This window comes from Schistocerca cancellata, chromosome 2 (assembly GCF_023864275.1).
Source record: "Schistocerca cancellata isolate TAMUIC-IGC-003103 chromosome 2, iqSchCanc2.1, whole genome shotgun sequence".
Taxonomy (NCBI): Eukaryota; Metazoa; Arthropoda; class Insecta; order Orthoptera; family Acrididae; genus Schistocerca; species Schistocerca cancellata.
The window spans coordinates 758493601-758506717 of NC_064627.1; the positions used below are offsets into that span (position 1 = coordinate 758493601).

General features: G+C 40.6%; 1 protein-coding gene across 2 annotated transcripts in view; it reads right to left on the reverse strand.

The window, feature by feature from the left end:
- The window catches only part of LOC126162584 (nuclear pore complex protein Nup214), a 156890-nt gene that overhangs the window by 73971 nt on the left and 69802 nt on the right, over window positions 1-13117 (reverse strand). For both annotated transcript variants that reach the window (XM_049919180.1, XM_049919179.1), the window contains exon 13: window positions 9960-10151. In XM_049919180.1, the coding sequence (XP_049775137.1) occupies window positions 9960-10151 (192 nt within the window). The remainder of the gene's footprint in view (window positions 1-9959; window positions 10152-13117) is intronic.

Here is a 13117-nt window from a genome sequence, read left to right on the forward strand (position 1 = left end):
TAGCTCCTCAATTGACATCACGAGGCTGAGTGCACCCCGAAAAATGTCAACAGCGCATGGCGGTCCGGATGGTCACCCATCCAAGTGTCGGCCACGCCCGACAGTGCTTAACTTTGGTGATCTGATGGGAACCGGTGTATCCACTGTGCCAAGGCTGTTGCCTCATTATCATAAGCATAGTATTTAATCTTACCTTCTTCCATTACAGGTTGTATTAATTTGGTTACTCCATTCACTTCCAGCACTTCATATCTCTTCAAAACTGGTAGGTGTTGCCGCCCCTCTTTCATCCAGATTTTAAGGATTTAGCGTTGTTGATAAGTGACTGTACTTTTCTCTGTTCATGAAGACAAAATTATAGCTGAGATTTTGCCATTCCACTCTAAGATGTTCGTAGAACTTCACTGATTAAACCATAGCTCCATTGAGGTGAGTCGTAATTACATTAATGTCAACCACAGCTGCACTACTGTCAACCATAGCTGCACTGCTGTACAACATAACAATAACAAGATGACGACAATTACATTCATACTGATGCGTGGTATCATAGTTCGACACACCGTTAATAACCCAGGAGCAGCAATGGTACACCTTCACTAGTGGATAATATGCTACTGTACACTTTCCCTAGCAGAGTACAGTGTTGTGTTTTTTTCAGTTTATGGTACACTCTCACTGATCATTTTAGTGATGGTGTAAATCCACTAGGGAAGGTTTACCTTCCCTAACCTTCCACTTCCACTATACCATATGCACATGTCATGTATCCGTACAGATATTTCACCTGTATCTCTAACCAATTTTGCCCTGCAGTTTTGTTTTCACACAGCTCAATGTTTATGACATCAAAGTTCCTGAACTATGTGAGACACAGTGATACAATTTTGGAGGTACATAGAAGCTGTCTGTGAAATGTGTTATGAATGAAGTTAGAAACATAGAAGCAATGAATTTAAATGTCATGCATGATGCAACAGTTTCACATGCATCCGAGTATTTACGACATCATATCTTTTAAACTGTGTGTCATAGAATGATATAAGTACCTTCACTGGTATATGTCAACACAGTCTGCAAAACATGTCACAAATACTGGTAGTAGTAAAGAAGTTATAAAGTTAGACATCACACATGATGCAGTAGTCTTATTGCATGAACACAGAAAATGTAGTAAGTGAAACTTTTTTCCTTTCATCGTTTTGCAAGGCTTGTCAGCAAGGAAAAAGTTTTGAAAACCACTGTAACAGCTACAATAATTGCTCTCATTCTCAAATACTGGATGAATAAATTCCGAGTAATCAAGACCACCCCTATCCCTGTGATAGGTATGTGGTTCTTAACCCCAAAGAAATTCTTTCCAGACAATAAGTGATGTGTATACCAAATTTAGTTAAAATCGGTCCAGTGGTTTAGGAGAAGATGTGGAATATACATACAAACATACATGTATGCATGCATACACACAGGGTGTTTCACAATTCTTATTACACACTTGTTAAGGCTGTAGAGAGGACTTAGTAGATCAACTTTACATATGAGCAAATGTCCGGAAACAATTAGTTTCCATGTTACAAGGAAAACAAGAGATATTTAATCACCCACTATATGTTTCTTACGCAGTTTGCCTGTTATGGTAGGCTACCCACATTCACGAATAGCATGGTGACGTGAAGTTTTGTCTCCATCTGCCTTGTCTTTGTGCTACCTGGTGATGCGTCAGTTGACATTATGGTGACTGTATACTACAGTCAGGATGCCTGAGTACATGTTCGCAGAGTAAACCAATACATTATTAATTTACGGAGAAGCTCCATAATGGAAGAGTAGCTCAACATATGTACCACAAATATTCTCCAAATCGTGTGACTCCATCTCATCCAACGTTTGCCACAACAGAAAAATAGCTGCAGGAAAGGGGGAAATTCAGCAGTGATAGAGCAAATTATGGTGCTCCAAAAAGGCAGCGCACTATTGTATTGGAACAGGATATGCTTCAAGTTGAAGAGAACCTATCAAAGAATATTCGAGCCATTACATGTCACTCGTTTGTGTCTCACTCATCTATCTGGCATGTTCTGCATGAATGGAAACTCCACTCATAATACTCTCAGAAGGCACATGCCATGCTCTCAGAGTATTTTGTGCCACATATCAATTTCTGTGCTTTGCTTTTACATCACAGTGTGGACTTTCCTGTTTCCAAGATAAATTTTGTTCAAGCACATTTCAACAGGGAAAGTGTTTTGAATGCTCAAAGTAGTCACATTTGGGGTAAAGAAAAACCCCAGCACACCTTCGGCATCAATGTCTGGACAGGTATCTGCAATGGCCATGTGATTGGATTGTATATCCTTCCTCCCCATCTAATGGGTGCCAGGCACTTGATATTCCTATAACAAGTGCTGGCACTGTTTTTGGAAAATGTGCCACTGGACATTTGACACAAATTGTTGTTCCAGCATGACAGGGCGGCATTATATGTTGTAGGTTCTGTCTTAATCCATCTGAACTGTCTACGGGACAGGTAGATTCATCGAGGTGGACCACATGTTTGACAACCAAGATCCCAGATTTAACCCCTTTGGACTTTCTGGAGCTACATGAAGAGTCTTGTTTGTAAGCCTCCTGTCCAGCTGGAGGAAGATCCGGCTGCACAGATTATGGCTACGGCAGAAGTGATTAACCATATACGAAGCATGTTGGATAGAATTTATGCAAACGTACTGAACAGATACACTGTGCGCAACAAACTTGGTGGTCATCATATCAAACAGATGTTACAGCATCGCAGTAAATAGGAGTGAAATCTGTACATCTTGTTTTCCTCGTAATATCAAAACGAACCATTTCAGGACAGGGGTTCCTAAGTAAAACTTGATCTACTAAGTCTCCTCTACAACCTCTAGAAGTGTGTAACATGAATTGTGAAAAATCCTGTAAATACATACATCTTTTTATAATATGTATGGATATGGATTCATTGCTACAAATATGTGCCTTATTTGAACATGATTGTCTCCATAATGTGCATTCATGAATCCACACTACTTCAGTTTGAAATTTATACCATACCAACCGATTAGCATTAGCCGCGAATGCCCGTGAATTTTCAGTACTGGAAGACATGGAATACAACATTCCCCCTCTCAAATCTTCTAATTTTTCAGTGGTTTTGCTACTTGGCCTTCTGGCCTGTAGCAGCCAGCCAATTTTACTTAGCTGCTGACCAAATTCACCAATGTCAACTACAGTTAAATCCATCTTAAAATACAGGGTGATTCAAAAAGAATACCACAACTTTAGGAATTTAAAACTCTGCAACGACAAAAGGCAGAGCTAAGCACTATCTGTCGGCGAATTAAGGGAGCTATAAAGTTTCATTTAGTTGTACATTTGTTCGCTTGAGGCGCTGTTGAATAGGCGTTAGCGTCAGTTGATGCTAAGATGGCGACCGCTCAACAGAAAGCTTTTTGTGTTATTGAGTACGGCAGAAGTGAATCGACGACAGTTGTTCAGCGTGCATTTCGAACGAAGTATGGTGTTAAACTTCCTGATAGGTGGTGTATTAAACGTTGGTATAAACAGTTTACAGAGAATGGGTGTTTGTGCAAAGGGAAAAGTTCTGGACGGCCGAGAACGAGTGATGAAAATGTAGCATGCATCCAGCAAGCATTTGTTCGCAGCCCAGGAAAATCGACTCGCAGAGCTAGCAGAGAGCTGGAAATTCCACAATCAACTGTATGGAGAGTCCTACGAAAAAGGTTAGTAATGAAACCTTATCGTCTGAAATTGGTTCAAGCACTGTCTGCAGCTGATAAGATTAAAAGAATCGATTTCTGTGATTTTATCCTTGCTCAAATGGAAACAGATGAATCTTTCGTTTCAAAGATTGTGTTTAGTGATGAAGCAACTTTCCACACTAATGGGAAAGTCAACCGTCACAATGTCTGTATATAGGGCACTGAGAATCCGCGGGAAACAACTCAGTATGAACGTGACTCGCCTAAGGTGAACGTTTTCTGTGCCATTTCAGCCAATAAAGTTTTGGTCCCTTTTTCTTCGAAGGTGCTACTGTAACTGGACTACAGTATCTGGAGATGTTAGAGAATTGGCTGTTCCCTCAGCTCGAACAAGAAGCACAACAATTCATATTTCAGCAGGATGGAGCGCCACCACATTGGCACTTATCTGTCCGTAACTACCTGAACGTCAACTACCCGAGGTGAAGGATCGGCCGCCAGGCAGCCCGTGGCAGAGCACTTCATCACTGGCCTCCAAGAAGCCCTGATCTTACCCCCTGCGATTTTTTCTTATGGGGGTATGTTAAGGATATGGTGTTTCGGCCACCTCTCCCAGCCACCATTGATGATTTGAAACGAGAAATAACAGCAGCTATCCAAACTGTTACGCCTGATATGCTACAGAGAGTGTGGAACGAGTTGGAGTATCGGGTTGATATTGCTCGAGTGTCTGGAGGGGGCCATATTGAACATCTCTGAACTTGTTTTTGAGTGAAAAAAAACCTTTTTAAATACTCTTTGTAATGATGTATAACAGAAGGTTATATTATGTTTCTTTCATTAAATACACATTTTTAAAGTTGTGGTATTCTTTTTGAATCACCCTGTATTACAGTCTCTGTAATAATGTTACCAAGCTGATGCCCTGAACTTTACAGGTTCTCACCTGTTGAGTTTTTTGGATTCTGATATTACCTGCAGAATGAATGTTGTTATAAAATATTGCTGAGAACTATGGGCCACACAAATAAATGATTCAGGGCAGACATGGTCCACAGGCCACAGTTTGATAATGCAGCTGTAGAGTTTTCAAAATAGAGTTATGCGGAGCAGTAGTGTAGTGTATTGGTTAAGATTTATTCCTAACATGGAGAAGGTTGTGGTTTCAAATCACACTTTTTTATTATAAATAATCTAAATAACTTTGGCCATTATTTTATTCAATTAACTGGGTTAAATGTACATTTTTACTTCTAATCATTTATCCCGTCATTTTAATCATTTAAACTTTTTAATTTGCTCTAATTTTTTTCCTAATATTCTTTTTTTGTTTGACATTTTTGTCCACGTGATTTTAACTATTTCTGTGTATTAACTTTGATTTAGTTTCCTCCGTTTTATCATTTGATATTTTCACCACATTGTTGGACTCATAACTTCTTTTCCTCATTTTTTTCACAATTCTTTGTTTTCTTCGTATCTTCATCTGTGTTATTTTGTCCATAGAGCACAAAAATTTATGTTTTAAATATTTATTTGATAATAATCACACAAAAAATGTTAATTTCATAACAAAAAATATATTTTCCACACCACTGCACATCAATACCAATAGATTATTTTTTCTTTTGTTTTTAACTGGTAGATAAATGAAAATAATTAAAATCACATGCACGAAGATTCTAAATGAAAAAAGATTGATAGCAAGAAGAAATGAGAGCAAATAAAAAACTCTATATGACAATGAGATGACACAGAAAAAGATTAGAATTAAAAAATGTATTTAAATAAATTAACTGAAAAAAAATAATGATCAAAATGCTAAAGACAAACAAATAAAAAATTTCTGGATTCAACCCCACAATTTTCCACACATCAGGAATGTATCTTTTTTTCCCAATGATAAACTTTTATCGAACATCATGGTACAAATAAAAGATACTGCATTTCTAAAACCTAAAAAAAGAAAGGTGAACCAAACAATGAAAAGAAAAAAAAATATACTGACAGTAAACATTTTTTCACATCATAATACATAGATTGGAACATAAATAGTGGCCACACTGCTGTGGAGACACTATGCAATGGAACCTACTATTGTTGCTGATAGCACACGTTGTTGACATACCTGCTTTACCTCCGAGCAAATGGACTCACCCGCCCCATGTCACCGGAGTGAGGACAATCGAGGGAAATACAGTCACTTGTGGGCGAGTGGTCCAATGTAACGGTGTCTCTATGTTTTCGAAACAGGAACAACAGAGTTGGTTCAAGATTGAAAGTGCCAGAGGTCATACATAATGACAGTGTCATCAAGGTCTTCAAGAGGCATGCGGGGATCAGCATTGCCGTACAGAACAGTGGCATGTTGGGTAAAAACCTTCAACAGAGGTCGGCAAACTGTGGCAGACATGCATCAGGCAGGTCATCCTAGCATCTCTGAAGAAGAAGTGCATGCTGTTGCCATGTTAGTGGACAGTGACTGACACCACACAATTCATGACCTTGCCCACAAAACCGGATCAGTGCATATGACTGTGCTTCGCATCCTGATGGAACACCTGGGCATGTGAAAAATTGCATTATGGTGAGTTCCGTATGACTTGACGGAAATGCAGAAATGGATGTGTTACGACGCTGCTCAGACGCACTTGGAGTGCTATGAGTGCGAAGGAGAGGCTTTCTTATGCCGTATCATAACACTGGCTGAGACATGCGCCACATCGTACGAGCCAAAACTGAAACGCCAATCCAACAAATGGTGTCACTATGGGTCGCCGCGAAAGTCGAAAGTGTGCCAAAGCCCCAATATGGTGAAAGTTATAGTGATTCTTGTGTACGGCTGTGATGGTGTTATCCTAATGCATTACATTCCTCCACGGCAGACCATCAATGCACAGTATTACTGATCATTTTTTGAGAATCACCTGCAACCAGCTTCGTGAAAGAAGCGGCGACACTTTCTGTGCAACCCACCCATCATTTTGCATGACAATGCGCGGGCACATACAGCTCTGTTCGGTCGATGGGACTGAAGTACAGCACCATCCACCATACTCCCCGGATTTAAGTCCTTGTGACTTTGATTTGATTCCGAAGATGAAGGAACCACTTCATGGCATTCACTTCAGAACTGTCCCCGAGATCTGACAAGCAGGAGACAGCTCCATTCACATCATCATCAGAACAGGCTCTGCTAACGGTATACTAGGCCTCCCACATCACTGCCAACGGGTTCTACACAACACTGGTGACTACTTTGAAGGACAGTAACAGGTGCAAACATGTAACTCTTTCATGTCAGTTGTGAATAAGTAGTTGACACTATTTGAGTTCCAACCCTTGGATATTACATGTCTACTGAAAGATATACAATAGAAGGATAGATTATCACGATGAAGCTGACACACAAAGTGAACATAACAGAACACAAATTCTGACGAACCAGTCAGCTAGGACAGGTTAAGATGGAGAAAGTTTTGGAACTGTTTCTTGTAGTTCAGCTTTTTCTTTGTGACATAGCGCTTTATTGCAATATACTGGAGGTATTCTTGCATTGTAGGTCTCTTGTTAGTAAGGAGAAAAGGTACATATTTTCCTACAAGCCATTTCATAATGTTGTTCTCTGGTTCTGCGTAGGTTTTCTCAGATGGTTGTATTTATCTTTCAAATGGAAATGAAATTTTTGTCCTGCAGTGGAGTGTGCACTGAAATGAACCTTCCTGGCAGATTAAAACTGTGTGTTGGACTGAGACTCGAACTTGGGACCTTTGTCTTTTGCAGGAAAGTGCTCTATCAAATGAACTAACCAAGAACTACTCACAACCTGTCCTCACGGTTTTACTTCTGCTCGTACCTCATCTTCTCCCTTCCAGACTTTACAGAAGCCCTCCTGCAAAAGTTCCATGTCTAACAATCCTGGAAGAAAGGATACTGCAGAGACATGGTTTAGCCACAGCCTGGGGGGAGGAATACAAGCAATCTATCTAGTACAATGGACATCGAGAGCCCTACCAGTATTGACTGTGTCCCTTGTATTCACAGACATTCCAGGAATGATGGCACACAATGTTCAACGGTGATACCATCATCTGGTGGATCACCTAACAAATGCATTTCTATTCAATAAAGTGTTACTTATTTTCCAGTGGTCTATAAAGAGTGATTTCAGAGTCCATGGGACAAATTATTCATTTGGGACAGTCACAGGTTTAAGCTGTAAAACAAGAGTATTATGTATGCAGAGAGAGAGGCAGCTACTGAAAAGAATTATCTTAATATTTGCTGGAGCCGCTGTTTATTTTATCTGCAATACTGAGTTTTAAATGATTTTCAACAGTAACAACAACAACAATAGTGTCACTGGAGGCAAAAATAAACCAATGAAACCAGTAGCAACATTTGAAAATGTCCTGTTATTCAGTTACAAGACAGCAAGACATTACTTTGCAGTGCATAAAATTTATTATGACTGATCTCATCAGGAAAAAGAAAACTGATGTTCAATCCCTTTGGGGGGCGGTGTGTGTGTGTGTGTGTGTGTGTGTGTGTGTGTGTGTGTGTGTGTGTGTGTGTGTGATAGAGAGAGAGAGAGAGAGAGAGAGATATATATATATATATATATATATATATCTGTTTAGTTTACATGGAAGCAAAGCAAATGCATCTGAACACAAGTGAATTCAATGCTGAGCCTAAATGCATTTTTAGGGAAAAAGAACTTGAAATCAAAGGGGTCAGAATAGGGTCAAAATGAGGGGGAAATCAACTATCGCATGTAATGTATGGAGTAAATTTTATGCACTGATGATTTTTCACTAATTCTAGCCTACTCTCCCTTTATCTAAATTGTGGGTACTTTTCTATTGCCTGCGTAAAGTAGTCATTACTCCTGAACACAATTAACCAGATCAAAATCTTGCAGATAGATATCAGAGGTCAAAGTATAGTGATGGTTTGTGCACATTGTAAGAATGTTGTGTGCAAATATTATCCTCTGGTTTGTTTATATTGTATTAAGTACAGTAAAACCTTCCTCAATGTGAAGGTTGGTTTCAATACCATCGTCCATCACAAGACATGCTACTTTCGGAAGTGACATGGCCTTGTCTTCCTCCAACTGTGAATTGACTTACCCAGTCCTGTTAAAGGCAGACAATTTGCTGTGGAATCCGAACCACTGTGAAACTTGGCATTTTCCAGATGCATTGCAAGAGGAGAAAAATGATAGAAAGAAGTCTGAAACCCAGTCAGGGTTCAGACTCCAAATCTCTGTATTTGTCATCTATCCCTTGTCCTCTCAGCCATTGAGCAACATTACTTTTTGCATTGTGCAATGTCAATTCATAAAGCCATCTCAACTTCAGTTCCATAACAATGCACAGACTCTTTTGACATCTACTTCAATCTTAACATAGTATACACTCAGTACAGGAAACAGAGATCTCTTACTGCCAATGCTGCACAAGTGAAGTAAGAGGTAACACACTAGATCTGGAAGTGAATGAATTTCCTATGTTCGCATGGTCAAACAATGGAAAGTCCAAAATAGACACTGATATGGATTGCTTTCACCACATAGCGGAGGCAGTGAGTCACATACAAGCACAAGGGGGTGGGGGGGGGGGGGGGGGGGGGGGGAGGAACTAGAAATATTTAAGCTTTCAGGCAAAGCCCTTTTCCACAAGTAGAACTCCCACACATTTGCAAAACAACTCACATACCCATTGCTGCTGTCTTCAGCCACTAGTGCCCAACCACAGGCGGAAAAAGTACTGCGTGGAGGGGGGGGGGGGCATGCATGCTTGCTTGTATGAATTTTACTTCTGAGGAAGGACTTTGCTCAAAAGCTTAAATATTTGTAGTGTTATTTTCATTGTGCTTTTTTGTGGCTCAAAACATTATGTACATTGGAAGTAGCAATCTATACTTTCTATATTGTTATATGTTAGCATGGAGAATTCTGAGGAAGAAAGTTTGTTGAAACTGTGTACAATATGGGCTTCTGACGTAAAACCATTTGTATAGCAGGTCCTCCTTTATTCAACTTAGTTTAAATTTTTAATGTTTTCATTTTACACATGGATTTATGAATGCAGTTAAGTTGCAGTTAACTTCTCTCAAAATGAGGTGCCACCTCCCCCCCCCCCCCCCCAACACACACACACACACACACACACACACACACACACACACAAATTTTAGTGATGTCCTTACCCTTTATCAAATGGTTGACGTTTTGAAGAGTTCAATGCTGCAAGCAATGATGTCCGTTTTCCTTGTCTCTTTCTGTACTGATCCACTTGTTTAATTATTTTCTCCACATCGGCTCGTTTTTTTAAAAGAATGCTATTTTCCAGTGTTAACACTTTGTATATAGCTTCAAGTGTAGGAACCTGTAATGTATTTCTGCACACACACACAAAGAAACTTAGAATTTTTTTTTTCAAAAAATCATTAGACACAAACAAAAAAACAAGAGAATAAGTAAAACAGAAAGGAACTTCTATGAAAATTAATGTCACTGAAAATTTGTAATGCACAGATCAAGTGAAATATTTGTATTGTTGTATCCATCATGCTCTCTTCTTTTCTCACTTTAATCAGCAGTTTCATATAAAATAATAAAATGTTAAGTGCCCTCTGCAGTGAACTAACATTAAAATAAAAAAATTCTTCTCCAAAGCAAAAATAAATAAATAAATAAAAAATTCATGACTTTGACCACAAAGTAACTGAAGACAACAGAGAGCTAATGGATGCTGTAAAAAGAATCACTATTCCCAAACAAGCCTCCAGAAATGATCATAACTTATTAACAGATCAACAACATTAATTAGGATAGATTGACACTCACCATAAGAGGCACCAAGTGGAAGACAGATACATTTAAAAGTAGACTAAACTACCAGACAAAGTTATTCGCCAGATTTAGAAAAACACACACACTTTCACAACAAATCACGCACACATGGTCACTGTCATCTCTGTGGGCTGAGGCTCGACAAATCACATTAATATAGAAATAAGTCAGTGCCACAGTTCAATCAGTATTTTGGTAATTGCTGACAGAAGTGTTTTCTTCTCCAATCATAACTGAAAGCAATTTCCTGGAAATTTTCTTTCCACTGAACTGTGAGTAAGGTACGGTAATTTAGCATTGTTTTCACCACCCAATTTTAGTATATTATCTTTCTTCATATTTTCCTTTGGTTGTAGACCTGCTGATTTATCTCACTCCCTTTTAACACCACCTTGTGTACAACTTATTGTGACACAATCCCATGTTGCATATTTGGTACAATGCAACTTTGATGACAAAGCAAACACATTAACGGTATCTGTGTCAGTTTCTTCTGAGCTCATCTATACAAGCAAAATGATCATATCTGACAATCAATCAGGTTTAGCTCACTGATACTAACTGCGATGTACTGAATTAAGCTTTTTTTGGGAGGGGACGCAGCGGTGTCATGTCTTCTGACTGGTTTGATGAAGTCCACCACAAATTCCTCACCTGTGTCAGTCTCTTCATCTCTGAGTAGCACTTGCATGCAACATCCTCAATTATTTGTTGTACATATTCCAATCTCGTTCTTCTACAATTTCTGCCCTCTACTCAAATACCACAGAAGGTATTCTTCAGTGTCTTAACACATCTCCTACCATTCTGCCCCTTCTCCTTGTCGATGTTTTCCAGATGTTTCTCTCCTTGCCAGTTGGTCAGAAAACATCTCACTTTATCAATGCACCAAATTTTCGGCATCCTTTTGAAGCACAACATCCCAAACTCTTCAATTCTCCTCTTTTTCAGTTTTTCCCCCAGTCTTTGTTTCACTACCATACAATGCTCTGCTCCAAATGTACTTTCTCAAGGATTTAGTCCTCAATTTAAGGCCTATGTTTGATACTTCTAGCCTTTTTTTAACCCGAAATGCCCTCTTTGTGCTAGTCTGCTTTATACATCCTCTTTGCTTCATTCATTGTGTTATTTGGGCCCAAGGTTGCAGAATTCCTCAACTTTGTCTACCATACGGTCTCCAATTTTGACATCAAGTTTACCACCAATCTCATTAATGATATTCCTCATTACTTTCATCAGTTTACTCACAATCCATGCTGTGTGCTCTTAGGCTGTTCACACCCAACAGAAATGCAACCTCCTTTTACCTGCATGAAGACCTGGAACACACTAACTAATCATGCTTACAGACCTGCAAATTTGTATCGTGGATTATGGCTTGCAATGACTTTGGGTTCATCTCAGTCACTGATAAGTTTTTGGTACACATGTCAGTTAACATTTTTAATACACTCCTGGAAATTGAAATAAGAACACCGTGAATTCATTGTCCCAGGAAGGGGAAACTTTATTGACACATTCCTGGGGTCAGATACATCACATGATCACACTGACAGAACCACAGGCACATAGACACAGGCAACAGAGCATGCACAATGTCGGCACTAGTACAGTGTATATCCACCTTTCGCAGCAATGCAGGCTGCTATTCTCCCATGGAGACGATCGTAGAGATGCTGGATGTAGTCCTGTGGAACGGCTTGCCATGCCATTTCCACCTGGCGCCTCAGTTGGACCAGCGTTCGTGCTGGACGTGCAGACCGCGTGAGACGACGCTTCATCCAGTCCCAAATATGCTCAATGGGGGACAGATCCGGAGATCTTGCTGGCCAGGGTAGTTGACTTACACCTTCTAGAGCACGTTGGGTGGCACGGGATACATGCGGACGTGCATTGTCCTGTTGGAACAGCAAGTTCCCTTGCCGGTCTAGGAATGGTAGAACGATGGGTTCGAAGACGGTTTGGATGTACCGTGCACTATTCAGTGTCCCCTCGACGATCACCAGTGGTGTACGGCCAGTGTAGGAGATCGCTCCCCATACCATGATGCCGGGTGTTGGCCCTGTGTGCCTCGGTCGTATGCAGTCCTGATTGTGGCGCTCACCTGCACGGTGCCAAACACGCATACGACCATCATTGGCACCAAGGCAGAAGCGACTCTCATCGCTGAAGACGACACGTCTCCATTCGTCCCTCCATTCACGCCTGTCGCGACACCACTGGAGGCGGGCTGCACGATGTTGGGGCGTGAGCGGAAGACGGCCTAACGGTGTGCGGGACCGTAGCCCAGCTTCATGGAGACGGTTGCGAATGGTCCTCGCCGATACCCCAGGAGCAACAGTGTCCCTAATTTGCTGGGAAGTGGCGGTGCGGTCCCCTACGGCACTGCGTAGGATCCTACGGTCTTGGCGTGCATCCGTGCGTCGCTGCGGTCCGGTCCCAGGTCGACGGGCACGTGCACCTTCCGCCGACCACTGGCGACAACATCGATGTATTGTGGAGACCTCACGCC